The sequence below is a fragment of the Papilio machaon genome, chromosome 17 (genome assembly GCF_912999745.1).
Source record: "Papilio machaon chromosome 17, ilPapMach1.1, whole genome shotgun sequence".
Lineage (NCBI taxonomy): Eukaryota > Metazoa > Arthropoda > Insecta > Lepidoptera > Papilionidae > Papilio > Papilio machaon.
Window position 1 is genome coordinate 7,230,282 of NC_060002.1, and position 27,714 is coordinate 7,257,995.

At 33.2% G+C, this 27,714-nt stretch overlaps 1 protein-coding gene across 1 annotated transcript in view; it reads left to right on the forward strand.

The window, feature by feature from the left end:
• Window positions 1–454: 454 nt before the first annotated feature.
• LOC106707928 (hemicentin-2) overlaps window positions 455–27,714 on the forward strand; it is a 41,987-nt gene continuing 14,727 nt past the window's right edge. The window contains exons 1-2 of the mRNA XM_014499376.2: window positions 455–639; window positions 16,811–17,185. Of these exons, the coding sequence (XP_014354862.2) occupies window positions 17,098–17,185 (88 nt within the window). The 5' untranslated portion in view covers window positions 455–639; window positions 16,811–17,097. The remainder of the gene's footprint in view (window positions 640–16,810; window positions 17,186–27,714) is intronic.

The following is a 27,714-nucleotide window of genomic DNA, read 5'->3' on the forward strand; positions in this document are numbered from 1 at the left end:
ATTTAATAGTTTAATATGTTTTCATTAGTATCTCAATTATATGTTTATTTAATAATCTGTTTTAATGGAAATCTTTGCTGGAATATTTCATATAAATTCATACCATTATGGAATAATTGACTAAGATATTGCCTCCATTATTACATTTCCATATTCATGGGCTCAGCGAGCTATATACATTACAGTAATGAAGCAAGACGTAAGAAAATATCAATTTAACTTGAATATGAAGTTATACATGTTATATATAACTTAGGTTACCACTATCAAATATGGGAATAGAAAAAAAAAAGAAGTTTTTCGTGAAGACAAATCAGAAATGTTTATTCATAAAAAAAGGATGCGACGTATATTGAGAGTCGTACAGTAGCACAGAAATACGGGAGCAAGAACAATTTATTTATAGTTTTAGGTACATTCGTAAATAAGAGAAATCCGCAGTAAAGACGCGTAGCTCGGCGCATGCGCCCGCGCCGCTGGCATTTGGAATATGTGTGTGTTTCTCGATATTGTTTTGTTTCTCGATATCGTTTTGTTTCTTAATATCGACTTGTTTCCCGATACTTTGAAATTAGTTCGATGTGATTTTAAGTGATTGTATGTGAAGTGTTTGTGATTTTATGGTTTATATCGAATTAGGTAAATATTGTTTTAATTAATTTGCTTTATTTGGTGACATTTAAGTTATAAATTATTAGATTTTTAGTTATATTTTTTATTTTAAATAATATTTATATCAGTATTTTAGTGAGAAATTAAAACCTTAACATTAACAAAAATAATATCTAGATGCAAAATGTACTTATAATATAATTAATATTATATATTCTAATATTTAGAAGGATGGTTGGATAGATGTTTGTTTGAAGGTGTCTCCAGAACAGCTCAACGGATTTAGCTGAAATTTGGCATAGATTTAGAAGAACACATCGGTTACTAATTAAGTTTATTTCTTAATTCCGCGCGGACGGAGTCGCGGGCGATAGTTAATCTAATTGGAATGTAGTCAGAAGTAAAGTTTAGGAATTACATTTTTTTGCAGCCGTTCTGTTATTAAATGTGTCCAAGTAACAGACAATTAGAACATTTTTGAAACTATTGCATGTTTGGCTTCATTTTTCATATTTTGCAGTAGCATTTTATGAATATAAAACATCAGTGTTATCGCATTAAATTATCATCACAATCAACGCTATGTTTATAAAAAATACACGACTTTAGTAATTGATAGATCGATGTTATAAAAAATATTATATTCCACAAATTCCGTAGACCTTATTCATTCCGATATCTACGCTTTTAAGATCTACGCTTTTGCATCAAACTAATCGGGTTAGTAAACATAAAAGTTATGATAGTAATCCCTAAGTTTCTTCCATTACTTCTTTCAGTTTTAATACTTTAGAGAGAGGCAATGATAATGATAAGAGAGAGATAAGTTTTTTTTAATATCTTAATTAATTTCTACGTTACTAATTTTAATAGTATTTGATCGTAATTTAGTGAGGGTTAATATGAGCAATATATCATGTGTGTTATAGTTAGTAATAACTCGCTGAATAAAAGTGCAGGCTGATATAATAGTAAACGTGGGGGCATTTTGAACTGTCGCTGTATGCCGGCCCCTGATTTATTAGGTCACCGCAAACCACTCCGCGCTGTTGTCATTTCAACGTATTTTTTGTACTGATTGTAAAAGCTAGTTTGGTTATTTATCGATTGATTGGCAAATGGCGTGCTTTATTTAATTACTTTATAGTTTTGCGATTTAATTTGGCTCTTAAAAAGGTGTACATAGTACTTCTTTTCATCTTACTGGCCTTACTTGATTACATAAAATAAGTATGAAGTAGAAACTTTGTTATAGGTGTTACCCATCCCATCTATATCATGTGCCCATCATTTTCTTTGCAAAATGTTTCCTTTTCATCTATCATACAAATAAGGGTAGGCTAAGAGTATTAATTTTCATCGCCAGTTTAGTCAAAATTTTAAAAAACAAAAATATACGTTCTCCGTCCACAAACATTATAAATAAACATACCTGAACTAAATCTCGTCCATCCTTAGGCTACTAAAGCTGATAGATGGATGAAGATGAATAACGTTTATTTTCTTAAGATGTTTTGCCTTACTATTCTCGTTATTCATAGAAATACTTGAAGATAAATAAAGCTAATCTCGGTATGATTTGTTTAATAATATGTGCGAATATTGTGAGTTGGCAGATGGATACAGTTTAGCGGGAGGATGTACCAAATTGATCAGGTTTGTTCCCCGCGCGCCGCGTCGTGCGACCCGGATTCTATTGGCGGTCTATTGCATGCTAGCAATACATTGTAGCTCGGATTTAACGCTACATATTTTTAATCAACGTAATTTTTCTCGTTACAACATTGAAATAACGAATGATAGATTTGAAAGCCGAAAACCTGTTATGTCGAACCCGCATAGAATATAATAAAGACAGACAGATGATGACTTTTTTAATTTTAACACATTTAGGAAGCGTGTTTTTTAAAGTCCCGAAACAATACATTTTGATATTAGTAAAAATATTAACTTCTGTACCCTGAGCCACTTATTAGTTCCTTAAGCAGCCCATTAGTGCAATTTTTTCATACTAAATAAAACAAAGGACAGGATAGAAAGGACTTCCATAGTGATAGTTCCAAGTGCAGCAGTAAGTCTTTTAAAGTAATTAAAACAATTCTATATGGTGATAGCACCAGGCCTTTAAGTATTTCCTACAAATTCGTATAAACAAAGGGAACAAAAAGTTAATAGACACAAATTTCCCTAAGCTGCCATCCCATTTACATTTCCCTTCATTGCTTTATCCGTTTTAGTGTTTTCATTAAAATCACAACGCCTCTTTTCTGCGATCAACAAAAAGTAACCATTATTAAAATCAAATCGCTCAAACAATTCTTTTTTTTTTCTTTTTTTCTTCATACTTCTTTATTTAAAGCGTAAGTTCCCACTGTCAATAGTACAAAAGTTTTCAAAAGAAATTAAGAGGGATGTAGAATAATTTGTCTATATGTATTCCGGCAGTGGAAAACTGCATAATTAATCAAGCATAGCTATTTGTCTGATGATACTTTGGCGTTCAAACAAATGAAATGCAGATACTTGAATCACGTAATGTACCTACAATAGTCAATTCTTAAATGTTTCTTTCAACTATTTACTATACTGTTACTTAGCTTCTAATCTTCAATCTAGGATACAACTACTGTAGTCTTTTGCTTTATTTTTCTTCCTTAATTAAGTTGATTTTTAGCCGACTTCAAAAAGAAGGAGGTTATCAATTCGACTGAATTTTTTTTTTTTTTTTTTTTTTTTATGTGTGTTACCGCGATACTCCGCCCCTGGCGGTCCGATTTTGATAAAAATTGTTTTAATCGAAAGGAAGTGCTTGCAGGTGGGTCCCATTTTTTTGTTTTTTTTTTTAAATAACTAGAAGACTAGTAGATTTTGAATATAGCTTCAAAATTTGTTGCGGAAATTAGGGACATTTTTGCTTTCAGCGCTTACGTAGGCTAAACTATAGGACCTACATAAAAATGATGTATGGCGAATTGTAGCTCTTTAAATGTGCTAAATAAAAGTCCGCGATAGCATATATCTATCTTTTATAGTTTTCTCACAATAACCATTTTTTTCTTTAGAAACATTAATTAAATTCATGCCCTATTTCCGACGCTATTATTCAAGTTCAGTATTAACCCTTATGTAAATAAATATGTTCATTATCAAGAGAATTTAATGTAGATTATATTTGCAATTGAAACTATATCATTCTGTCAAATAGTTTAGGAGATATCGTAAGAATAAAATTACGCGGAAACGAAAAATGCTACATCGCGTTACAATGAATAGCACAAATTTGCTTTCTGGGCTTACGTAGGTCAAACTATATGACCTACATTAAAATGATGTATGGAGTAATTATAGATCCTTAAATTTGCTAAATAAAAGTCTCAGGTGGCATATATCTATCATCTATGGATGTCTCACAAAAACCATGTTATTATGAACAAACTTCGATTAAAATGCACACGAAAAACAGCGTCGTAAGCTTACGGCGCTATTATATTATATTCGATATGAATCCTTATCCAAATAAATATGTTTGATGGCTAGAGTATTAAATGCAGATTACATTAGCCTTTAAACTATGTAATTCTGATCAATAGTTTGGAAGATATTAAATTATTAAAAACTACGCGCATTCGAAAAATGCTACTGCGGCGCGCGGCTGGACAAAATTAAAGGCACGCTACGATGTATTATTTCGTTAATTTTCAATTTGTATACCGATTTTGATAATTATTTCATTGTTTAAAGGATAAGTGGTTATCTGGTGTATTCTAAATTAGTTTTTGAATTGAAGTACACACATATTAAATAGGAAAGTCCTTTTCTTTATTTGTCTTATTTATGTCCTTATACGTATTAAGGAAATTTGTAATTAAACTTCAAATTCACTAAAAATAGAGAAATAAAACAAACATTTTAAGAAAAAAAAATAGCCGACTTCAAAACAAAAAAAACTATCTCAAACAAAATGCGCTCAAAAGTAACTTAAAAAAAACAATTTCAAACAAAATGCACTCAAAAGTAACGTAAAAAAACAATTTCAAACAAAATGCACTCAAAAGTAACGTAAAAAAACAATTTCAAACAAAATTCACTCAAAAGTAACATAAAAAAACAATTTCAAACAAAATGCATTCAAAAGTACCATAAAAACAATCTCAAACAAAATACACTAAAAAGAAACAAAATAATGTCATGAAAACTTCTTTCTTTCTTTCTTCTCTCTTTCAAAAACCCTCTAAACTCTAAAGAAAGTTCTCTTCTTTCTTGTAACATGTCTATATTGTATAATTATTGTTATTTTGGAGTCGGTTTCGGCCTAAGTAGGGACATAAACGTAAGTATGTCTAATACATCTCAAATATAAAATGTCACCTATTTACTTCGGCCGACACCGACTGCGAAATAACAATAATTATACAATATAGACATGTTACAAGAAAGAAGAGAACTTTCTTTAGAGTTTAGAGGGTTTTTGAAAGAGAGAAGAAAGAAAGAAAGAAGTTTTCATGACATTATTTTGTTTCTTTTTAGTGTATTTTGTTTGAGATTGTTTTTATGGTACTTTTGAATGCATTTTGTTTGAAATTGTTTTTTTATGTTACTTTTGAGTGAATTTTGTTTGAAATTGTTTTTTTACGTTACTTTTGAGTGCATTTTGTTTGAAATTGTTTTTTTACGTTACTTTTGAGTGCATTTTGTTTGAAATTGTTTTTTACTTTTTTTATTTGTGTTAATATTTTCTTTATTGTATGAACGAACCTTAATATTTTGTATCTTTCTGACGATTCCTTTGCTAATGGAATGTCCGAAATTAAAATTTGCGTTTGATGTAGACTCAAAGAGAAAACAAATATTGTAGTATCCGGTGACATTCCTCGAAAAATGTTTTGAATTACGACTTGTGTTAAGATATATTTTGAATGTTAATTCGTAAATATTAATTGTTAATATCTATATATATAAAAGAAAGTCGTGTTAGTTACACTATTTATAACTCAAGAACGGCTGAATCGATTTGACTGAAAATTGGTGGGTAGGTAGCTTAGAACCAGGAAACGGACATAGGATAATTTTTACCCCTTTTTCTATTTTTTTATTCCGCGCGGACGGAGTCGCGGGTAAAAGCTAGTATCTATATATATAAAAGAAAGTCGTGTTAGTTACACTATTTATAACTCAAGAACGGCTGAATCGATTTGACTGAAAATTGGTGGGTAGGTAGCTTAGAACCAGGAAACGGACATAGGATAATTTTTACCCCTTTTTCTATTTTTTTATTCCGCGCGGACGGAGTCGCGGGTAAAAGCTAGTATCTATATATATAAAAGAAAGTCGTGTTAGTTACACTATTTATAACTCAAGAACGGCTGAATCGATTTGACTGAAAATTGGTGGGTAGGTAGCTTAGAACCAGGAAACGGACATAGGATAATTTTTACCCCTTTTTCTATTTTTTTATTCCGCGCGGACGGAGTCGCGGGTAAAAGCTAGTATCTATATATATAAAAGAAAGTCGTGTTAGTTACACTATTTATAACTCAAGAACGGCTGAATCGATTTGACTGAAAATTGGTGGGTAGGTAGCTTAGAACCAGGAAACGGACATAGGATAATTTTTACCCCTTTTTCTATTTTTTTATTCCGCGCGGACGGAGTCGCGGGTAAAAGCTAGTATCTATATATATAAAAGAAAGTCGTGTTAGTTACACTATTTATAACTCAAGAACGGCTGAATCGATTTGACTGAAAATTGGTGGGTAGGTAGCTTAGAACCAGGAAACGGACATAGGATAATTTTTACCCCTTTTTCTATTTTTTTATTCCGCGCGGACGGAGTCGCGGGTAAAAGCTAGTATCTATATATATAAAAGAAAGTCGTGTTAGTTACACTATTTATAACTCAAGAACGGCTGAATCGATTTGACTGAAAATTGGTAGGCAGGTAGCTTAGAACCAGGAAACGGATATAGGATAATTTTTACCCCTTTTTCTATTTTTTTATTCCGCGCGGACGGAGTCGCGGGTAAAAGCTAGTATCTATATATATAAAAGAAAGTCGTGTTAGTTACACTATTTATAACTCAAGAACGGCTGAATCGATTTGACTGAAAATTGGTAGGCAGGTAGCTTAGAACCAGGAAACGGACATAGGATAATTTTTACCCCTTTTTCTATTTTTTTATTCCGCGCGGACGGAGTCGCGGGTAAAAGCTAGTATCTATATATATAAAAGAAAGTCGTGTTAGTTACACTATTTATAACTCAAGAACGGCTGAATCGATTTGACTGAAAATTGGTAGGCAGGTAGCTTAGAACCAGGAAACGGATATAGGATAATTTTTACCCCTTTTTCTATTTTTTATTTCGCGCGGACGGAGTCGCGGGTAAAAGCTTGTTTTATATATTTTCAAGATGTGATGTGGACCACAAAAATATTATGCTAGAGACGAACGTAAATTATTGATTTAAAAAAAAATAAAGTATAAAAATATTCCCATGTTGACGTTATCGATGAATTTAGATGAAAATAATTTAAAAATTGCAATTTTCATGTTAACACTATTACACTTGATGACAATGCTATAAAGTGGAAATAAATTTTGAAATTAAAGCTTACACTTACAAAGTTGTCAATAATCAACCATCAATAAACATCGTTTTGACCTTGAAATTATGTCCATCCTACTCATATTATAAATGCGAATGTTTAGATGGATAGATGTTTATTTAAAGGTATCTCCAGAACGGCTCAACGGATCTCGACGAAATTTGGCATAGATGTAGAGCATAGTCTGGAAGAACACTTAAGCTACTAAATAAGTTTTTTTAATCCCGCACGAATCGAGTCGCGGGCGTAAGCTAATCTATCTTATCTATATATATAAAAGAAAGTCGTGTTAGTTACACCATTTATAACTCAAGAACGGCTGAATCGATTTGACTGAAAATTGGTGGGCACGTAACTTCGAACCAGGAAACGGACATAGGATAATTTTTACCCCGTTTTCTATTTTTTATTCCGCGCGGACGGAGTCGCGGGTAAAAGCTAGTCTTATATATATAAAAGAAAGTCGTGTTAGTTACACTATTTATAACTCAAGATCGGTCAAGACCTTAGAACTAGGAGACGGACATAGGAATAGGACTTTTTTATCTTGTGTGCATTTTTTTATTCCGCGCGGACGGAATAGCGGGCGAAAAATAGTTTATAATAAATACTAAGTAAATATGACTAATGCTTTTATTCCTCACTATAAATGGAATATGGCAAAACAAATAATCTATTTATAAAGCTGAATATCTCTAACGGATATTTGTATACGGTACAAATTGTTTTTCGTCTGTCAATAGAATATTATCCTGTGTGAGTCGAACACCATAAAGGTTCCATCTAGTCGTACGTTCGGCGTACATTTGTCATGAATGGACGGTCCATTACAAATATATTGGACATTCGAACATTTATCATTCGTTTAACCAGACCCGCGTTTCCGTTGTTGTTTGACCGCCTTTATTGTTATTAATTGAGACTAACAAAATTCTGGTATAAATTGCATTTTCCATTTAGATGTATAAATAAAAGTATTTTGTAATTAAAGTGCGGAACTCTTTAATTGGTTATTAAATTTGACCCTTAGCGTAGATTTCTTATACTAATCTACACTGAAAGAGAGCACTTAACAAGTTCGGTAATGTAAGTTTAGTATTATAAACAGGAAGAAACGAATTAATAATAATTATTTGTATTAGTTGACACCAATTAAAAAAAAAATTGTTAAATCTTGACAACGGATGTTAAACATAATTTTTGAACGAATGATTCAGAATAACTAAGTGCTAACTGGTCATATGGTGAACATATTTGTTGTTAAATTGGTACTAAAATTAACCTATAATGATAACCAAGTTATTAAATGTTGATTTTGTTTGCCAAAATTTATAAAATTATAGCTGTCGCCCGCGACTCCGTCCGCGCGCAATTAAAAAAAACTTAATAAGGGTATGAAAAATAGATAGTAGCCGATTCTCAGACCTACTAAATACGCATATAACATTTGGTAAAAATCGGTAGAGCCGTTTCGGAGGAGTACGGTAACTAACATTGTGACATGGAAATTTTATATATAAGACTAGCTGTCGCCCGCGACTCCGTCTGCGCGCAGTTAAAAAAAACTTAATAGGAGTATGAAAAATAGATGTTGGCCGATTCTCAGACCTACTCAATATGCTTAAAACCTGGATAATAAGTTATTTATAAAAATTAACTTTAATAAATAATGTTTCATTTAATTCTAAAATGCACGTACGTACGTAAAAGCAGAGCAGTCAAATGCCCAGAGATAATTAACTCGAGTGTCGAATTCAATTCGAACAAAGCTGTTAACGCTAAAATTCGTGAAATTCGCAATCTAAATACGCACCCACTAAAACCGGTCTAATATGCGGTTGAAACGCGTCGCTCCACAAATGAACTGTTGATTATACAATGACAATTAGAAAAGTAACTCGGAATAATTACTACATTTGTATACGATTTATACGAATCATGAAATTGTAATAATTTAGAATTTTGGGTAGTTGAATAGTTGATAACACGGCTTATAGAGAACAAAGATAAGTGAATACCCAAGCAATGATGGTGGTGATGAGAGTTTTCTGGTAAGAAAGTTGTGGACTTTTGAATGGTACAAGTTTCACTATTAAATTATTCACCTTTGCCACCTAGTACAGTATAGATACAGTGTACCAGAACTTTGGCAAGCTGATAAATAAATGTAAGTTACAGCTTTTACTTCAATATCGTTTGATTAGTTGATTCCATTTTTTACTTCTATTGTCGGTGCGCAATTTATCATCATTCAAAAGTGAGATGTTTATAAATAAAAATGAGTAGTTGTTTGAGAAGATTTAAGCGTCGTGTATTAAGCAATTGATCTGCGAGTGTTGGCGTAACGAGCTCGTATCTGACCTCGTGAAGATCTTATTGCACCAATTATGGCTAATGGTTAGCTTAGCTCTGTCCTATGTAGCTATGATAGCACCACTTAATTCTAGCTGTTGATTCTAGCACGTCTCAAATATCAATTATATCGGATTAATTCTGTCAATATGATCAAATTTTTGAACCTTTTGAACAGAAAGTGGTTCTCAATTCATCTATATGATTTTAACGTTTATAACCTTACTAGCTGTCGCGCGCGACTCTGTCTCGCAGAATTAGAAGAACACGTAGTTAGTAGCCTATGTGTTTTTCCAGCCTATGTTCTACATTTGTGCCAAATTTTATCAAGATCCGTTGTTGAGCTGTTCCGTAGATACCTTCAAACAAACATCCATCCATCCATCCAATCATTTGTATTTAAAATATTAGTAAGATTTATAATAAATGAATATGCCTCATTACCATTAACCCTGTATATCAATAAACGAGGCTTCAGGAACCTTGTTACCAGTAACAAGTCTAGTTTGACAAATTCGCATGTGAATTGAAATTTGTTTGCTACTAACAATAGCACTAAAAATGACTAAGATCAAAGTGTTTAAAGAAAAGTGGTAGTAGTATAGAACAAAAAATGTGTAATATTAAGAGATGATTAAAAGAAAAATCTCAGTTAATTTTACAATAGTAAATTTAAAATGTAAAATATCTATTACGCTCAGTGGCAATATTACGTATGCACATAATGATCGTACAGGCTTGACCGACTTAGGTTGACAATTGTCGAAAATGAATATTACCATTAGAAAAGAATTCTTTTGTATCGACATACATTCTAACATAATTGTATATAACTTAACTTTTGTGAACGTACACAAGAAAATACAATGACTTTGGAAGAACATTCGACGACTTATAACTTCAATACGTCTTGCATAATTTAGATTTTGTTTTACTCGAGCAAAATGTCTTTTGTGATTATGGAAAAATTTGTGTTTTAGTGAATACAAAGCTATGTTTGTAGTATCCAGGTATTATTTGATGTTTTAACACTCTAATTAACCAACATCAACATTTGATTGATATATATATATGAGAACGCTGTGGTGTACGCGATCGGTGCCCATAGACATCTGCAATTGCAGATTATCCTACTCCGTCAAACCCACATCCCCTTCTCATCCTTTTCTAATAAGAAAAAGGTGGGAAGAGAGAGGAGACTAAAATTAGGCCTCCGGCACGTACACTCATCAAATTGTACGCGAAATTGCTTTTACTTCACGCCTGTCTTCTTTGTGGTCGTGGTATTTCACCGGGCGAGATACTTATTATTAAGTTCCTTATGTTTTTTTACTAGATTAATTTTTGCCTTTTAATGTTTGAAAATTAGGAAAATATCAATTATGAGATTAACTTATATAGAAACGGCTAAAACACTCAGGTATATATACCACGCTCACGCTCAATTGAGCGACGGGCCGCGTCCGCGAAATAATACCAGTCCCACTCACCCTGATGAAGGGCCCCCGAAGGGCTCGAAACTAGTCGGTGCCGACACCGGATATATATATATGTGAGTGTTTTAGCCGTTCCTATATAAGTTAATGATAATGTCTTACGAAAGTTTGAATAATTTAATTATGAGATTTTCGTCTTCTACGTTTGTATGTAACAGACTACATAGCTTCTTTTGTATTTTTTTTAGTTTCGGATGTTTTTGTAATTGTTAGTAATATGAAATTTACTTGAAATAAAATTAAAACTTGCATTATAAGTTGTTTATGAAAATGTGTTACGATCATAAAAGCAACGTAACGATAATATTTTGTTAACATCAGCCGCGTTATGGATGGTAATAAAGGCGTGAACATTCCTAAACATTTTAACAATTTGTGTCATACAACGGTTATTGAAACAGCTAGTGTATTTTTCACCTCATTTTATTTATAAAGGATTTTGAAGTCTGCTTTAATAGCATTTTTAGACCTTTTTGTTATTAACATGCGACCTTTAATTTACTAGAATATTTCAAGGCCCTTTAAAATGAATTCATAAAGGGTTCTTTATTCAATTTGTATTTCATATAAGTTAGCTTTATACTTCTTTTTTATATCAAAGTACAATTGCAAAAAAAAAAAAAAAACGTAGACAATGTTGATAATACAAAAGTCTTTAGAAAATTCTTATGAAACAAAGGTGAAATTGTTTCATCATAGATTTACTTTCATTACGAGAAAGATGTACAAACATCTCATTAGAGATGAGATTTACAAGTGAATGCAAGTTTGTCATCAACTAAAAATGAGACAAAATAAATCCAGCTGACGTTGCGCATACCTTCAAAGGAAATTCAACTCTAAGTAGTAAACTAAAGGAAGACTGAAGAAGGAGTGTTGTCAAATTATCGTTTGAAGTGAGCCCCTTTGATGTAGGTAGTGTAGTTTAGAGATTCGGCTCGGTTGGTGAACGTTTTCATGGCCTACGCTGTATGCATTGTTAGAATTATACGGTTAATTATAGTTACAATCATTGGTTAGGTTAATGAAGTGAAGATGGAAGAGGGTGAGATTTATTTTAAGCTAAGTAATATACAATGTCTCTGAAGAATGTTGGAACATGATTTATTATATGTTGAAGTAATGCGTGAGATAAATTAAAATCGTAAATCGTAAAATAGATTCTTACTAAAGTATAAATAATAGAAAGGTACAAATTAAATTAAATAGACTAGCAGTCACCCGCGACTTCGTCAGAGCAGAATCTAAAACAGCCTATAATATTCCTGCGTGCATCAGCTACCTTCCTGTAATATCCACCTCAAAATCGGTCCAGCCTTTCTAGAGATTATCCAGAACAAACGCGGCCTTCCGGACAGACGTACAGACAGACAGGCAAACATTATAAGTTGGTAAATGAGCATCTGTATTCGCCAAAGTAGTAATGCAACTCCTGACAATGGACATCTACACTTGCAGATGTGTTTTCTACCTTTCATCAACGAAAGAGAGGACGCACAAAAAGAGGACATTCCCCTTCCTATGCATCCCTACCTTCAACAAATCTACTTCTCCTTTCCATCATTTCCTTATGAGAAAAGGGTGGTAAGGGAAAATAAGCTAAAATTAGGCCTCCGACACGAACACTCATCTGACGAAACGCGGAATTGCTTTCACTTCACGCTTGTACTGTGTATTTAATTACTTAGGAAGTGGTGGAATTAATCCTATGGGATTTAACGTATAATATATCCCAATAAAAACAGCCCATGTGCAAAGAACGATTTAAATGACCGTAATTAAAAGCAATATCTCTAACAGCAACGAGCATATGAACCTAATAAAAGTCACACGTGTCTTTAAATACTTCCAGAAAGTCCCATAAGATCGCATCGATGTAATGATCTCCTTTTGTCCCGCTTTACGACCTACCGCACGTATAATGAGCCACCCATAAAGCTCATTTAACGTCGCGTGGTTATTTTAAAACTGTGACCATAGAGGGCGGCATCTCTTTTATTTTCATAGACTATTTCCTTTTCACGATCTATCACATTTCTCGGAACCGAACGATTTAAATACGGGGAGCGTTGTTGGCGCCAAAGCAATTACAATCTGAAATGATGACCGAGCCAAATGGAATGTCAGCGCGTGTCACAACAGAGAAAATCAACGACTTTCATCAAATTATAAACTCCTTTGTAGTATGTATGAATTAATTGTAACTGACAGATAAATATACAATGTGCGCTTTTGCAGATTTGTTTTAGCAAGAGAATGATGACCGGATATTTGCACCAATTTGCACAGTTTGGATTTACCAGGAGCTATATTATTAATTAATCTGCTTTAGTACATTTGAAAGGAAATTCTTAGTTAAATATTTTATCATATTATCTTATATATAAAATTTTCGTGTCACAATGTTAGTTATCATACTCCTCCAAAACGGCTTGACCGATTTCTATAAAATTTTATGTGCATATTCAGTAGGTCTGAGAATCGGCTACTATCTATTTTTCATACCGGGGTATGAAAAATAGATAGAGTCCTGTGCGACAGCTAGTATTAACAAAGCTCATATCAATTATTCGGTATTTAAGATACGATTTTTTTTATTAAATGATATGTATATCTTACAGTCTTGTTACATCTTAGTTGACTTAGAGTATCAAATAAAGAAAATAATTTTAATTAAAGGCATAAATTTTTATAATTTAGTTAAACAACTGTATTAAAGTTTCAAAACAATAAATCAACAAACCCCAAAGTAACAGAAACATGGTATCTCGTGACCCCTATTTAAAAGTTAAATTAAAACTCAGTTATATCCGGCCCGCTAATTACGTTCCCGATGGTATCCGTTACCATAAACCAGGAGCTCACAATACACCCCCATGATGGTTATCTCGAACGACACAAGATCAGCGACAAATTATCGCATGACGTGAACCTTTTGTTGGTGATGACACAGATAAGACGGGGTGAGGAATACAAGCTTGTTGTACTGAAATATACAATACTGCTTAAAGGAATCTAAGATGCTCTTTGGTATATTTAAATCTGATGTCTATTGACAAGTATAATATTTCTTTGAAATTAATTGCTATACGAAGGTTCAAGGATGGCACGTGTATTAATAATCTTATGAGTGATACATCTTATAAAGGAAGCCATAGCATAGTAGCCATTTCTTAGGAAGTAACATTTTCTTACGAAGGTTTATAAAAAGCAGTAGGTGATCGTACTTAAAAATATTTGAGAAGTAAAATTCATAAACAGCTTCCAGTTAAAATGTACTCATTTGTTTCAAATATTTACTTTTAATAATAAAAGCATTTCGTAAGTGTAAATAGTGTATGAGAATAAAAGATAACATTAAAACTAGAGCCTTAATTATCCAGGTAACGTTCTCTAGAGTTAATTAGACACAACAAGCTGCACTCCTAGCAAACTACAGAGCGGATGTGCAACAAAAATATTCAGGTCTGAACTAGTTGTAGGAAATAGACGGGACTTTTAGAATATACCTAACAGCTGTGCTCGTCTGTAACAATTCTGTGTTATGTATCGACTGACTGCGACTTGATAAATTTAGACACATGCAAGAAGACACGCTTTAATTTATCTATATCAAATTATATTAAATACCGTCCATAGCTTTTGATACTTTTATAGAAGAAGCAAACGGCTTATTTGGCATGTTTCTTTTTAACTATCGGAAGCAACCCTAAATGAAAAAGTGTGGTTTTATACAAAACTTTTAAAAGAAGCAAGAACTTCACCAAGTTTTGAGGGACCGCTGGCCAGCCAAAGACATTAAGCAAGCTCATAATGTTATTTATATTTTTATCATTTAATATAAAGCAGAACAAGTAATTAGCCTACAAAGGAAACAATTATATCAAAATATCTTTGAATAAATAGGAACAAGATCATCAGAGCAACATTCGCTGCGTTAAGGAGAGCTAGGTAAAGTAGGAACATTCACCGGAATATAGCAGCAGTGTATAATTTGAGCGGCTCTGGCGGGTACCGACACGTCGGCTGTCGTAATTATGTCGTCCTTTGTTACCCCGGCTGGATGGCAATGCTGCAAACAATTGTTGCACTCAAACGCTGTGCTGGAAACTAGCGCCTGAATTAGAATTTGAAAAGCCTGAATTATGCAACAAGGTTTCACTGCTATTTCATTATAACTAAGGAAAACATTTTGTTGTGTTTTGGTTTTTATATTATTATTTTGTGAAATTAAAATTAATACAAAGTTATATTAAATTTAATACGCGTTTCGTTTAATGAGTGTGGTGCCGGACGCCTAATTTTATTCTTCTTTCCCTTCCTACAATTTTCTTATAAGGGAAGGATGGGAAGGGAAGGTGGATTTGATGGAGGAGGAGATGCATAAGAAGGTTTTATATTCTCTTTTTGTGCGTCTCCTCTTTCGTCGATTGAGGGTAGACAACGCATCTGCAATTAGAATGTCTATGGGCAGCGGTCGCTTCGCCATTTCGGCGAATTCATGTGTCCGCTTGCTCGTTTGCCACCTTGTTTATTAGCTAACTTTTGTTTAAATCATATTTAAATTTTTAAAGCTTAAATGCAATAATCAATAGAGAACTTAATCCTTTATTTTTTTCCTTATCTGTACATTAACGAGATGCTTAACTATGTACTATTAACAGTTAATTACCACTTTATTAAATTAGAAGTAAGCTTAAGTGTCGACGTTGAATTTATTATTATAACGTAACCCTAGACGGACCTCCTTTATCATTTTACACATTTAAACATGATTAAAAATAGGAATTATTCATAAACTGAACACCCTAATTAGTGGGCCCTTTGCCCAGTTAATACCATCAAACAGTTGTTGACAAAACTCATTTAATTTTATTCCTTCATTAAACGAACTAAGGTTAATTGAATCAGTTGATTAAAATTTTCAAGGCAGAGGAAGTTACACATCCGCGGGACTACTCGATTATTATTAGAACGGAAAGGAAGCGACCGAAAGACCCAAACTCACCGCCCGCATTGACCGGCGTCTACAGAGAAAGGTGAAAATTAGTCGTGTGTTGTTTGAGGTCTAATTTATTTAAGGGAGATAAACTTTTTGGTATGTGGATTAAATTTTAATTCATGTTATTTGTTATTTATTTTTCCTATGATAACAGATTGTTCTGGTACGAAATAGATTAACTGATTAACTGGTACGAAATAGGAGTCTTCAAGAAAAGAGCATACACCTCTGTTAATGGCCCACAACGCATCTGAAGTTCCTCTAGTTTCACTGCATGGTTATATAATACTAGCATTAACCCGCGATTCTGTCCCCGAGGAATTTAAAAAGAAACAAAGTAAATAACCCATGTGTTTTTCCAGACTATGATCTACATCTGTGCCGAATTTAATCAAGATCTGTAGAACCGTTCCGCAGATACCTTCAAACAAACATCTATCCATCGAAAGTTTAGATGGATGGATGGATGGATGATTGGATGTCTGTTAAAGGGAATCTTGGGAATCAAACGGATCTTGATGAAATTTGGCACAGATGTAGAACATAGTCTGGAAGAACACATATGCTACTTATTAGTTTTTTTTAAATTCCGCGCGGACGGAGTCGCGGGTGACGGGTAGTTTATAATACTACCTAGTAAAATTAGCGTTTACGTTATAAACAAAATCTTTAAATACCAACCTCGACATTACGCCATGCCAATAATCCAGTTAATCCTATGTTAATATTATTACCTCTTTCCAGATATCCAGTTCGCCACGGCCTGCTGCCCGCAAAATTTTCACTGCGACAGAAAAAACTAACTTGGACCAATTCCAAACGTTATGACACTTTGAATCGTATAAAAATAGAAATGTGTTTACGTAAAGCATATTAGGAAATACCGAAAATACGTAAAGATAAAGTAAAAGAGAATAAATCATCTGTCTAATAGAAGTCGACATCAATGTGTGCCATATGGAATGAATTTGAAAGGAACGAGATCGATGGGGTTGTGACAGTGGCGCGGACGTCGCGTGGACGTGCTGGAGATGACGCGAGATATGAATTTATGTGTTTTGATGAAGTTGATTGTTATACAAACGTTGATCGGAACCAGCTTAGAGATCATCGAGGCCAGTAAGTATTTGCTTTAGTAAGTACTTTACTTTTAACAGTCGAGTTAATTTCCTACTCATTTAATTAAATGTGACAATGCAACCAAGTCAAACATTTGTCGTATTGCTCTTATGGCGAATGTTTGCCATACTATAATTGTAGATGGGAAATGAATTAAATTATTTGACTAAACACTTTTATGCATATCTTTTGATATTTGCAAATGTTGGTGTTATAAAATCTGCCAGTTTATATCTCCGTTCTGTAAAAAACATTTGTGTTTTATCAGTAGAAATCAATAGTTAGTGTATGCATAGGATAGTCCTAGATAATATATTAAAAAGCACGGAAACGCTTCAGACAAACATTTTAAATTACTCCTTGAATAAACTGACACATCCGCTGTGGTATGCTTTGACTTTTTATAGGTACAAATTTATTTATACGTTACTAGCTGTCGCCCGCGACTCCGTCCGCGCGCAATTAATAAGCTTATATGACACGTTCGTAGATTTACCATAGCATCGCCATCTATTGATTACTTACTCAACCCAGTCGAAAGGTATCGACATCTGTTAGAATCATTTGGAGTTAACAGATAATTGTGACTGTCAAATAATAACAGACAAATAACTAGCAATAAATTAAAATTGCGACTATAATTTGAGATTTAAACTATCCTATCTCTCAAGTTGGATCGAACTGCACATGGTGTGCGAATTTTATTATAATCGGTTAAGTGGTTTAGGAGTCCATTGAGGACAAACATTGTGACACGAGATTTATATATATTAAGATTACAATATTAAGTATTATAATCAAAGACCTGTATTGCTAACTAACCATTTACAATTATTGCATAATTTACCAAGTATCATTAAAAGCTAACGAAAACAGATCAAGTTAGATTTTCACAATTTTTTTTAAATATTGTCCCTTGTATATCACCAGTAAACTTTAACAAATTTAACTGAACTGCGTTTGCCTTTACTCGAATTTTTTCTCCCCTGGCTTCCGGCCAAATTGAATGGATGAAAGTTGGACGTTCCCCGACACATGAGTCTGTCATACTCCTACATGACGGATCGTTAGTTTGATCAACAGATCAGTTAAGATAAATATTTTTAGTCATCGCAGATGAACAATATTAAAGATAGAACCTACTTTCAATGACATAATAAGTCTAGCTGTAAAATAAGGCTTTTTCAAATGGTTTTAATCTGTGACTTGAAAATATTTACAAACACATATAAAACTGTCAACGTCAATGATGCCAGATAATAAAATGAAGAAATGCGGGCGAGATATAACTTCTTTACAGAAAAAATAAATGTTATTAATAAATTAATATTTTCCTTAAAGAAATACAATTTCTTTACACACATAAAACGCAATAAACAAAGAAGAAATCATAAAGCAAGCAAATAGTTTCATTAAACCTGTTTTTTTAGTGGTAAGTAACTAGTGGATTAAAAACGTAAAAGAGAACACACAAATATAGATTTGGTGTTTAATTTTTAAAAGGATACATCGTGTATGACTTAATTAAGATCTGAAACTAAGTAACAACTAAATTAGCAGAGTTACTGAGCAAGTCGTGCATATTTTATTTATCGGGATTAACCGATGCAGTATTCCCTCGTATAAAATCGGGTGTCCCGTTTATCCTGAACATTAAAATACTTTATGGTCACCGCCATTTCCAGCACTTAGCATATTTCATACGATAAGTCTTGGATTATTAGAGCATATTACAAATAATTTAATTGTTACTAAAAGAAATAATTTTAATCTAGGATTCGGCAAATATTGCCATTAAACAAGTCCTTTTATAAACAAATGGAAAATTGGTATTAAATAAAATTAAAAAAGAAATGTCAATTAAGGAAATTTTGTTTCGTTTCCGTTTTGCATTTCGAAATGAAGATTTTCTATAGCATTGTTGATTTTTATTGTTTCAATACAGTACGATACGACCTTCGTTTCGCACGAAATTGCTTTTAGATCCGACGCGGCCCTTCCATTCTGTAACTTTTTCGACGGCGATACCAATTTTGACCAATACAAACTCCGATACGTCTATAAAACGTTACGTGTATCGAAAAGCCGAATGGCCGACTGACCGCATGTTATCCCAATTTGATCATTAATAATATAAACATGTTTAAAAAGGGTGTTTCTAATTGTTTCGATTCGACTTGAATATTGAAGAGATTATGCTTTGATGTTATAAAGTTTTTAATTTACACCCCTTGGTTTTTTAATTATTCAAAACTAGCTTTTACCCGCGACTCCGTCCGCGCGGAATAAAAAATAGAAAACGGGGTAAAAATTATCCTATATCCGTTTCCTGGTTCTAAGCTACCTGCCCACCAATTTTCAGTCAAATCGATTCAGCCGTTCTTGAGTTATAAATAGTGTAACTAGCACGACTTTCTTTTATATATATAGATGTACTGATCAATTATATTTTCCCTCTCTCTACAGCCCCATACTTAACAAAATCCATTCTTTACCTTCTCATCGTTTCCTGAATAGAAATACTAATAGTAGAGGAATATGATTACGAACTCTATCAACCTATTCTAAAAAAAAAGATCACCAGAGCGACGGTATTTTTATTGTTTACAAAACAGAACAGGCACTAAATTTTACTATCCATCTAATTCTAGTTCTGATGTTTAAATATACTCATCAAAATAGTACACACATACAAACAGGTGTAATATATTATTATGGATCGCCTACAAAGGTCGTTAGCCCGGCTGAGCGAAATGGCAGACTGGTTGCCGATACCTAATTTGTCATCGCGCTCTATTTGCAAATGGCGTACAAGCAGATTATCACTAGCAAATGGCAACGTTGACATGTGTACTTGTAAATATACTACAGTTTGTACTACAAGGAACAAGAATAAGAAATAAAGTAAATCAGCTAACGTCTTTTAAAATAAGGAAAATAGGAAGGATGGGAAGTGGAAGTGGATTTGGCGGAAGAGGGGACGCATAGGAAGGAGAAATATCCTCTTTCTGTGCGTCCCCTTCTCCGTTGATTAAAGGTGGGCAACGTATCTGCATTTGCGGATGATTATGGGCAACGGTCGCCTCGCTATTGCGGCGAATCCAGGTGGCCGTTTGCTCGTTTGCCACCTTATGATATACAAAAAATAAAAAATAAAGATGAAAGATGAAATTCGTAGACATTAAAAAATCAGAAGAATTTCCGAGTATAGAAAGGAACATTAAATAAGAAAGTTATAGTTTAGAAGCAACGAAGTACTAAGATCTCGGGATATGTAAAGTCGAATCCTACAATGGAACAGTTAATGCAGTACCTAGTATATTAAATTGTGCCCGTACTGATATGTCAAATTGTTTCAAATAAAACTAAACTGATAAAGTTCCACATTCTGGTTATATTTCCTTCTATATGTATTCTCGTGTTTAGCGTATTAGCGTATAGTTCAATTTCTTTAAGTAAACGCAGCTGTGTTCGTTCAAAGGTTTATTTTTGTCAGTGGCGCGTAACGCCCACTTCTTTTGAACTATTTCATCTATTTAATAATACGGAATATGACATACAAACTTAACACGTCAGTCGTCACTCGTTCCCGTGTGCCCGAGTTTGGCCCAGCGCCAGATGTTTACCAAAACGTTTTCCTTTTTCGACGTCCGTAGATTTCAAATGTGGATTGCTTTTTGCTAATTTTATTAGGGATCTGTGCTACCATACGTTCGGTGATATTTTTTACATTTTTCTGGAATTTCAGGTTTTTATTGGGACGTTTAAAAATATCCAAATAAGTATTAGTCATTGCACCCAAAAGGTTTACCTCAACCACAGATTTTAAGGACTACTTGCGACTAGGAATTTTAAGGGTGGTATAATTAAGAAGTCTTGCTGTGGGTTTCTAAGACTAAAATCTATGTTTAAAATATATTATTACCTTTGCTTTGTTATGACTTATGGATGACTAGATGTTTTTACGATAAAGATTTTAGACTCAGAAACCAACAGTTAGTGGTGGTTGGTGAAATATACTTGTCATAAATATAATTCGATTTCATAAAATACAATTCGAACCACTACAATACAATACTAATATAATATAATACAATAATACTAATACTAATATAATATAATAATACAATACTACAATACAATTCGATTTGAGAAAAATTATGTCGGCTATTATTTTATAAACTGTAACAGAAGAAGAAGATGAAAAGGGATCGTAACATAAAATTCAAGTTAGGCTCAAGAAGAAAAATGATTAGGGTATACTCATCTTATCTTACGTTTGGATGTTTGGATGGATGTTTGTTTGTATGCTTCAACATATCTTGATAAAACTTTACATAGATGAAAAAATTATCTGGAAGAACGCATAGGCTACTTACTAAGTTTTTTTTTTCATAAATCGTGTATGAAGTCGTGGACAAAAGTTGGTCAGTATTTAATATTATGTAGCATTTACAATTGGTTAAGTCAGCGTTCATTTAACTAAGATTTATTCATATTTTAATTATAGTTATTTAATTACAATTAGTTTTCAGAAGTTCGAAAGAACACGTTAAAGTGAAAGTTCATGTCAGTTTTACGCAAAAATTTAATAAGATTCATTCTGAGTGTTCGTAACAGGCGAATGAATTTTTAATACCATCGCCGAGGATAATATTCTCGTTTTATCAATTTGCATTGAACTACTCGTATATGAAGGGTCTTATTGAATTATAAGTTACTTTTAATGATATCAACAAGAACAAGATTTCTACGAAGTGTTTCTTATTGTTAAAAACATAATCATTTATAATATACATTTTTTTTGTATTGAGAATTTGGTTTCAAACTACGAGACTAGGAAGAATTCTATAGCCTAATCATCAACATTCATTATACTGCACGGCTATATTCATATATTCATTATTGTGAACTTTTAGAACCATTAAGCTGAGGTTAAATATAACAAAAGTCGTAAAAATCTATATATATAAAAGAAAGTCGTGTTAGTTACACTATTTATAACTCAAAAACGGCTGAATCGATTTGACTGAAAATTGGTGGGCAGGTAGCTTAGAACCAGGAAAAGAACATAGGATAATTTTTACCCCGTTTTCTATTTTTTATTCCGCGCGGACGGAGTCGCGGGTAAAAGCTAGTATTCGTATAAAATTTATATACCTCCATACCAATTTTGCTAAAGTTTAAAGTTTGACATTTTATAGACGGTAATACAGACTAGATTTAAAATTACGAAATAATTTAAACAACAGAATTTTAATAGTAAGGAACAGGATAAAAATTTATTGCTATTTTTCTACAATTTCGATATTTAACCAAACTTTGAAAATAAAAAATCGGGAATATAGGTCAAGTAACATTTTACGCCGAGTTTCTATTACACAGTGGATAAAAATATGCGGTAGATATTAAACTATTACACAGCTTCCCCGCGCTTTCCGACTGCTGAATGTAAAAATGTTTCATTAGTTCCGTTAGTTCTTTATTGTGGGAATAAATCATATTTTTACGATGGCTATTTTAATATTGATCAAATATATCTCGTCTTGGAATCCGGTCGGTCTTATATCTTTGCAATAAACTTCACGAATGATGGATACTTGGTGAATTTACGAACATAGTTTTATTAATAAAAACACCTAGAAATGCAAATTGAAGAAAAGACATCAGAATTATGCATAAGCGCTGAAAGCAAAAAGGTCCCTAATTTTCGCACACATTTTGAAGCTAAATTCTAAATCTACTAGTCTTCTAGTTATTTAAAAAAAATTAGGACCCATCTGCAAGCGCTTTCTTTCGATTAAAATAATTTTTATCAAAATCGGACCACCAGGGGCGGAGTTTTGCGGTAACACACATAAAAAAATACAGTCGAATTGATAACCTCCTTCTTTTTGAAGTCGGCTAAGAATATTATGATGCTTTGAGAATGTCTTTTTTCCAAGCCTTATTGCTGTAACTTGTTGAAATGTTACTGTAATATGCTTTGATTGTTTTTATACTTCTCTCATAAGAATTGAACACTTTCTTATCAATATAATTCCTATCTTACTATACGTAACCTGTTCCGACTTTCTATGTTACATTTGTTTAAAAAACAGTCAATATTTCTGCATCTCGGACAAGCTTTCTATATTTACACTTCTCCCCCATCAAAACTGTCCCAAATGCAGGACTACTATGTGACATCAGATATTTAGGGATCGGCATTCGTTGGCGTCACGCCAGGGATCACCGTGATCAAATTAGACGTCGCCCTAAGCGCTGGTTTAGAAACCTTGCTAACTACAAAGGATCTATAGCAGGCATAAATCAAAATAGATCTATCAAAATCTGCTACGTTTCAATGTAAATGAAGTTTTCCGAACAATGAAAATATTTGTAAACAAAATCAGCAAACTTTAAATAAGGCAGAATGTAGTTATCGTGAAAGACAAAAGAAACAAGACTTCAATTTATGTTCATTATTTCGGACAATCTTTAATTTTACAACATAAAAAGTGCTTTATATTCAACGAACTAACTATAGAAGATCAAAAAAATATATCTCCAAACCAATGAATACAAACAACAGCAATGTTTCCTAAATAATTTTGTATGGACGATGAACGTTGGTCAATAAAAACAGGTGTAATCTATCCAATAGAGGAAGTATTACAAAGCTTCCTTCAAAAGAACGAGGCTCAAGACAACGTTGTATCAAAACACAAGAGCTCTGGGAATTCGGTTAGTTAGCAGGTTTCCATTGTTATATCAACAAAGGTTCCCGTTAACAAAATGTTTAGTTTAAAACAGTTAATGAGCCATTGTGAAAAGTAAAAGACTAGTATCGGGTATAGATGGAATATAGGAAGAGGGGACGCAAAAGGAAGGGGAAATATTCTCTTTCTGTGCGTCCCTTCTCAGTTGATTAAAGGTAGGCAACGGTCACCTCGTTATTTCGGCGAATTTCGGTGGCCGTTTGCTCGTTTGCCACCGTTTGATATAAAAAAAATGAAAGAGGTCTCCTAGGTTGCTGCGCTAAGAAGACGTCAGTCATATGACATGGGGAAAGAATATACGCATTTTGTATCATTAGAAATTGTAACATACAATCAACAAGAATAACTTGACTCATGTTACAATTCAAGGAAGCACATCGCCTGTAAAGTATTTTGTTTCAACTAGGGACTGGGCCCATCCGCGCCGTAACGTCACGAACCGTGGCAACGCGGCTCAAACTACGCAGCGCGTTATTAGATCATAGTGAGCGCGATGCGGCAAAGAGCGTCCATGTTTTATGTATGCGGCGTACCGCGACCACCCTACAATAACGACCGCTCCCCGATATTAGCTTGGCTTTTTTCAACCGAGGGCAAATAAGAGAAACGTTATTTCGTCGCTTTGACTTTTAACAGACAGGATATATCAAACGCGAGCATTCTCTTCTGTCAAATAAAACGAACAACAATTTCTTAACTTGCCTGAGTGTTTTGATTTTGAGACAGAAAGAAGTTTTAATTTTACGTGTCAGCATGACACTCACTTGTGTGATTGTCATCTTTACCTCACCCCAGAATTTACTTGGTACAACGCAAGCTCTTTGCTTAGTCCATTTCTCTACGGTCAAAGTTTCATCGCGTGTTACTTCTAAATTGCGAGCCCGATGTGTCGTTTGTCGACAATCTAAAATCTAGACCGTTTAGGTGAGAAGGTTCGCGATTGATGTACAAGATTCTCTACAGAGCAATGTTTGTCTGTATTTTGTATTACCTCTAAATGTTCTTATCTAAATTGTAATGTAAATTTTCCCCGCACAGTTACTTTAAATAAATGTTTGCAACTAAACACGGAAACTGTTTCATGTACTTATGTTGATTTTAGTTTGTCATTTTTGGCATCATTTAAATTAAAGGAATTCCAAATGCGTTAACATATTATTGAATGAAATTATTTTCTTCTTAATAAAGTAGATTACGCAATTTTTGTATTGAACACTGTAATACGTTTTTTTAATGTAATGAAAATCTACCTTTAATTACTTTTATTCTGAACAATGAAAGAGGCAATTTCTAAATTTAATTATACATGTGTATCAGTCTCGTATTGCTTGTAGTTCCAAAATGTGTGATTTTGTTAGTCTCGTGGAAAGGCTAAGGGATTAGCAATCATAAAAGAATCTCTTCAAAAGCTACGTTGACTTTGATTGTATAGAGTAACTTTTAAGAGAGAGTTTTCATTTGAAAAATACTCTCTAGTCATTCAATACTCTGTATTAGAGGATCAAGATCGAATGAAATTAACAACTTTGTTTCAATTACTTTATCTTCATATTTCCAGAAGCTTCTATCGCGGGCGCCACTTCGAGCCGCGGTAACTACTTTAACAAAACATATATTAAGTTTGAGTGTTTCGTTTGCCATTGTGTATGCGAAATTCAACGAAACTCTATTCATTTCCAAGTAACAGAGACAATCCTCGCACTTAAATGCAAAGTAAATGTGTGCATATGTCATGCATGCACGAATATTATATGCAGCCCGCATATTCGTGCATGCATGAATTAGTGAGCCCGTGCGAGAAGGGGATGTAGTCGTTACCTACGACAGTCGCTTCTTACTTGAATTTCTATATCTGTGCAGTATTTTATTAAAATTTAGTTTTCGTATGTGCATAGTCTTTGTTGAAATTATATTATGTTTCATGAAGAAAATTAAATATACTTTCTTCGGCATTTTTTTAAATACAGATATTTCTTCGAAATCATGACTAGCAAAACTTCTTAAAACCAAGTATAATCTAATTATGTTTTTTATGTGTTTCGATCTTATTTACTACAAAAGTTGGCTACGAATTTTTCTCGAATTCATGTTAAATTCCTTCTAAAACCTTCATTTTAATTACACTTGCTTCATAAGTATTAATTAATTTCCATATTCCAAATAGTTTATTTGCTAACGTTTCACGGTAGGAAATGCTTCTCTTTGTAAACATATATTCCAGTAAGTGAGCACTGTTAACCTGCTAGTCCAAAAGCATAATGTTATGATGCCGGGAATTCTCGGAAGCCATAACCTAACATCTGGATGCCGAGCTAGGCGCCGGCGCTTTGATCTAAACAAATATTTGTTATTAAGCACATTTAAATTGTTACTGAATCTAGAGAAGTGCTTTTAAATGCAATAATAATATACATTCCTTTATGCTATCATATACACGATAGTTATACCAGCGTAACTTGACACATACGTACTTGTTATTAATATGACGTGATTACAGCATGTGTCAATATTATGTGTCAACTCAAATTGGTAATTACATTGTTATAAAAGTTAATGCTTCTACAAAAACCTTAGATTTAAGTTTCAAGAAGAGAGGATTCTGCTATCTTACTTCTTACTAAAAATGCGAATGTTTGGATGTAGAACATAGTGTGAAAGAACACATATGCTACTATTTAAGTTTTATTTTTAACTTCGCGCAAGCGGAGTCGTGGTCGACAGCTAGTATGAAATAAAATGACCAGAAAGGACTTATCTAAGTTATTCTTTGTTTATGTGTAATTATTAATATTGTACTAATCATTTTATGGAGCGTCGGTGGCTCAGGGGTTAAGCACTTGACTTGCAATCTGCAGGTCTTGGGTTCGAATCCCGCCATGTACCAATGTGTTTTTCGATTTTCGATTTACATATGTACATTTATCCGACGTTCTTACGGTGAAGGAAAACATTGTGATGCAACCTGCACATATCTGAGAAGAAATTCAATGATATGTGTGAAGTCAACCAACCCGCACTTGGCCAGCGTGGTTGACTATGGCCTAGTCACCCCTAAATTGGGGTAGGCTCCGAGCCCCTCGGTGGGGACGTATAGTGAGCTGATGATGATGATGATGATGAATCATTTTATGATTCACAAATTTTATTCATATTTGAATCGTTTAAACTCGATATGTGAACCATTAAATAGGTTTGATTGTTATCAAGTTAACGTGGTCTGCGTTCCGTACAAAAATAAACGTGTGACTGCTTTTTAGCCGACTTCAAAAAGAAGGAGGTTATCAATTCGACTGTATTTTTTTTTTTTTTTTTTTTTTTTATGTGTGTTACCGCGAAACTCGGCCCCTGGTGGTCCGATTTTGATAAAAATTATTTTAATCGAAAGGAAGTGCTTGCAGGTGGGTCCCATTTTTTTGTTTTTTTTTTTAAATAACTAGAAGACTAGTAGATTTTGAATATAGCTTCAAAATTTGTTGCGGAAATTAGGGACATTTTTGCTTTCAGCGCTTACGTAGGCTAAACTATAGGACCTACATAAAAATGATGTATGGCGAATTGTAGCTCTTTAAATGTGCTACATAAAAGTCCGCGATAGCATATATCTATCTTTTATAGTTTTCTCACAATAACCATTTTTTTCTTTAGAAACATTAATTAAATTCATGCCCTATTTCCGACGCTATTATTCAAGTTCAGTATTAACCCTTATGTAAATAAATATGTTCATTATCAAGAGAATTTAATGTAGATTATATTTGCAATTGAAAC